We start from the raw sequence: 2,128 nt of genomic DNA, 5'->3' as shown, positions 1-2,128 counted from the left end.
GGGGGGGGGGGGGGGGGGGGGGGGGGGGGGGGGAGATGGTTATTGTAGGCCATAAGGAGGATGGAGAGAGAGGCGGATATGAATAAGTTGACGTCATCATGCTCTGGTAGATGTGAGTGGATGAAACCGATGTAATGGATCCGCGCATCCGCCTCTGTTCCAGCAGTGAGTAGTCAAAGAGAGAGAGGGGATCTGTTCGGCCGGCTTCTCCCGCGGGAGCCACCCGGAGAGGGAAGGGGGGGCTAGACCGAGTGATGATTTGATAAGCGTGTCAGTCACTGTGCATTGCGCCCTTCCTCCCTTTTCTCTTTCTTGCGTCCATTACTTGTCGGTGTCTCACTTCGATCGTCAATCTTTTCACTCTCTTCAGTGTCTCAATGGCAACATTCACTTCGTATGGAATGCCTTACCGTCAATTGAGCGAAATTCCGATCGCAGTCGCTTCACCTTCATTGGGAATGAACATTGTTCATACTTTACCCATCAAGATAAAGGCAGCAGCTGAGGCAAAGTTTGCTGCAATCGAGATAGGAATGGATGATTTGGTGTGTAATACACTTCCTCCTCCTCCCCCACGTGCTCATTTCTCGTAGATCGCATACTCTCGATCTCTTAACCCAGACTTAACCCCCCCACACGCAAAGTATCATTCCACAGGCGCACCAACCCTCGAGCCCGACCCGCGTGACCCAGCGGACGACCCCCTCTGGAGCACACTCACCTCCACAGCACTCCTCGTCAAATCCCTCTGTTCAGAGCTAGGACTGCACGTACTCACCCTCCACCCTCTGAGCCAATACGAAGGCTGGCCAGAGCACACGGACCGGCATGCTTGGGCTTGGGAGAAAGCACTTAGGTGGCTGGATGTCGCTTCTTCCCTAGGGGCGGAGATGATCCAAGTTGGGAGTAATAATGAGCTCAACGCTAGCGCTGGGGTGGATGCGTGTGCGAAGGATATGCTGAGACTGGCTCAGGCTGCACAGGAGAGGGGCGTTAGGGTAGCGTATGAACCTTGGTGCTGGGGAGCGTATGTGAACACCTGGGAAGGATGTTGGGAGATAGTACAGAAAGCTGTGAGTCCCCCCCTTCTCCCCCGGCCGCGCTCACCATGTATGCTCCGTGCTCCCGCTCACGCACTAGAATCACCCAAATCTAGGCTTGTGCCTCGATACCTTCCAGATCTCCGGTTCCCCAGTGTACGGCGCCTCCCCCACCCATCCCAGCGGTTGGATCCTGGGATATCATCCTTCGGTATTCACACTCTCCCTACACAAACTCACGGAATCAATCCCGGCGAGCAAGATCTTCTTTCTCCAGATCTCGGATGGCGCGCGCTTGGACCCTCCGCTAGGGCGAGGAAATGAACTGGACGAGAGGTGGAAGGGCGGTTGGGAGCCGAGACAGGTTTGGAGTGCTGCAAGGAGGCCGTTGCCTTTTGAGGATAGGGGGTATTTGCCGGTGTTGGAGGTGGTGGAAGCGGTCTTGGGCACGGGGTTTAGAGGTGCGTTGTGTCTGTCCCTTCCCTTCCCACCACCAGCACCAGCACCACCCCTCCTCCTCCTCCTTCCCCTATCCTGCTCTTCCGTCCCCGCTTTAGACCTCCTTGCTAACGCATAACAGGTTACTTCTCCTACGAACCCTTCGAACAAGAACAAGAAGCCCTAGACGCGCTCATCCCCGATCGGTACGCACAAGCGTGTAGGAGAGCACATGAACAGCTTGTGGCTGCTGTGGAGAGGAAATGGAGACGATAGGCACTGGCGCGGCCGGGTGGGGTGGGGAGGGGGGGCATGTGTTGGGCGGTGGGCGGTCGGTGGTGAGGTGATGAGGTGATGAAACCCTATGGACTGGATCTCTCTCTCTTTTCTCTTTCTCTTTCTCTCTCTTTTCTCTTTCTCTCTCTTTCCCCTTCTCTTTCTCTCTTTCTCTCTCTCTTTCTCTTGTTGCTCGTGCTCGTGCTCGTTTTTTTTGACATCATGCGAACTGTCTAACGTTTACCGTTTATGTCTCCGTGTTCGTGTTCGATTTTGCCGGGCGGTTGACCCAGTTGTCTTCACTTCTTCTTCTTCTTCTTCTTCTTCCTGTCCTTGTTTTTGTGCTTGTGCTTGTTCTTGTTCAACCTCCTGTC

The 2,128-nt window shown here is 54.8% G+C and overlaps 1 protein-coding gene across 1 annotated transcript; it reads left to right on the top strand.

Annotated features, from left to right (window-relative positions):
- The first annotated feature begins 333 nt into the window (after window positions 1-333).
- Window positions 334-2,078, top strand: DACRYDRAFT_94154 (xylose isomerase-like protein). Its single transcript, XM_040777203.1, has 4 exons — window positions 334-545; window positions 594-1,073; window positions 1,141-1,501; window positions 1,621-2,078. Exons 1-4 carry the CDS (start codon window positions 378-380, stop codon window positions 1,752-1,754), a joined length of 1,143 nt encoding a protein of 380 aa, XP_040629923.1. The 5' UTR covers window positions 334-377; the 3' UTR covers window positions 1,755-2,078.
- Window positions 2,079-2,128: the final 50 nt, after the last annotated feature.

Source organism: Dacryopinax primogenitus, assembly GCF_000292625.1.
Source record: "Dacryopinax primogenitus strain DJM-731 SS1 chromosome Unknown DACRYscaffold_6, whole genome shotgun sequence".
Lineage (NCBI taxonomy): Eukaryota > Fungi > Basidiomycota > Dacrymycetes > Dacrymycetales > Dacrymycetaceae > Dacryopinax > Dacryopinax primogenitus.
Note: the sequence above shows the minus strand (reverse complement) of the source record. Positions and strands in the feature narration are given on the sequence as shown.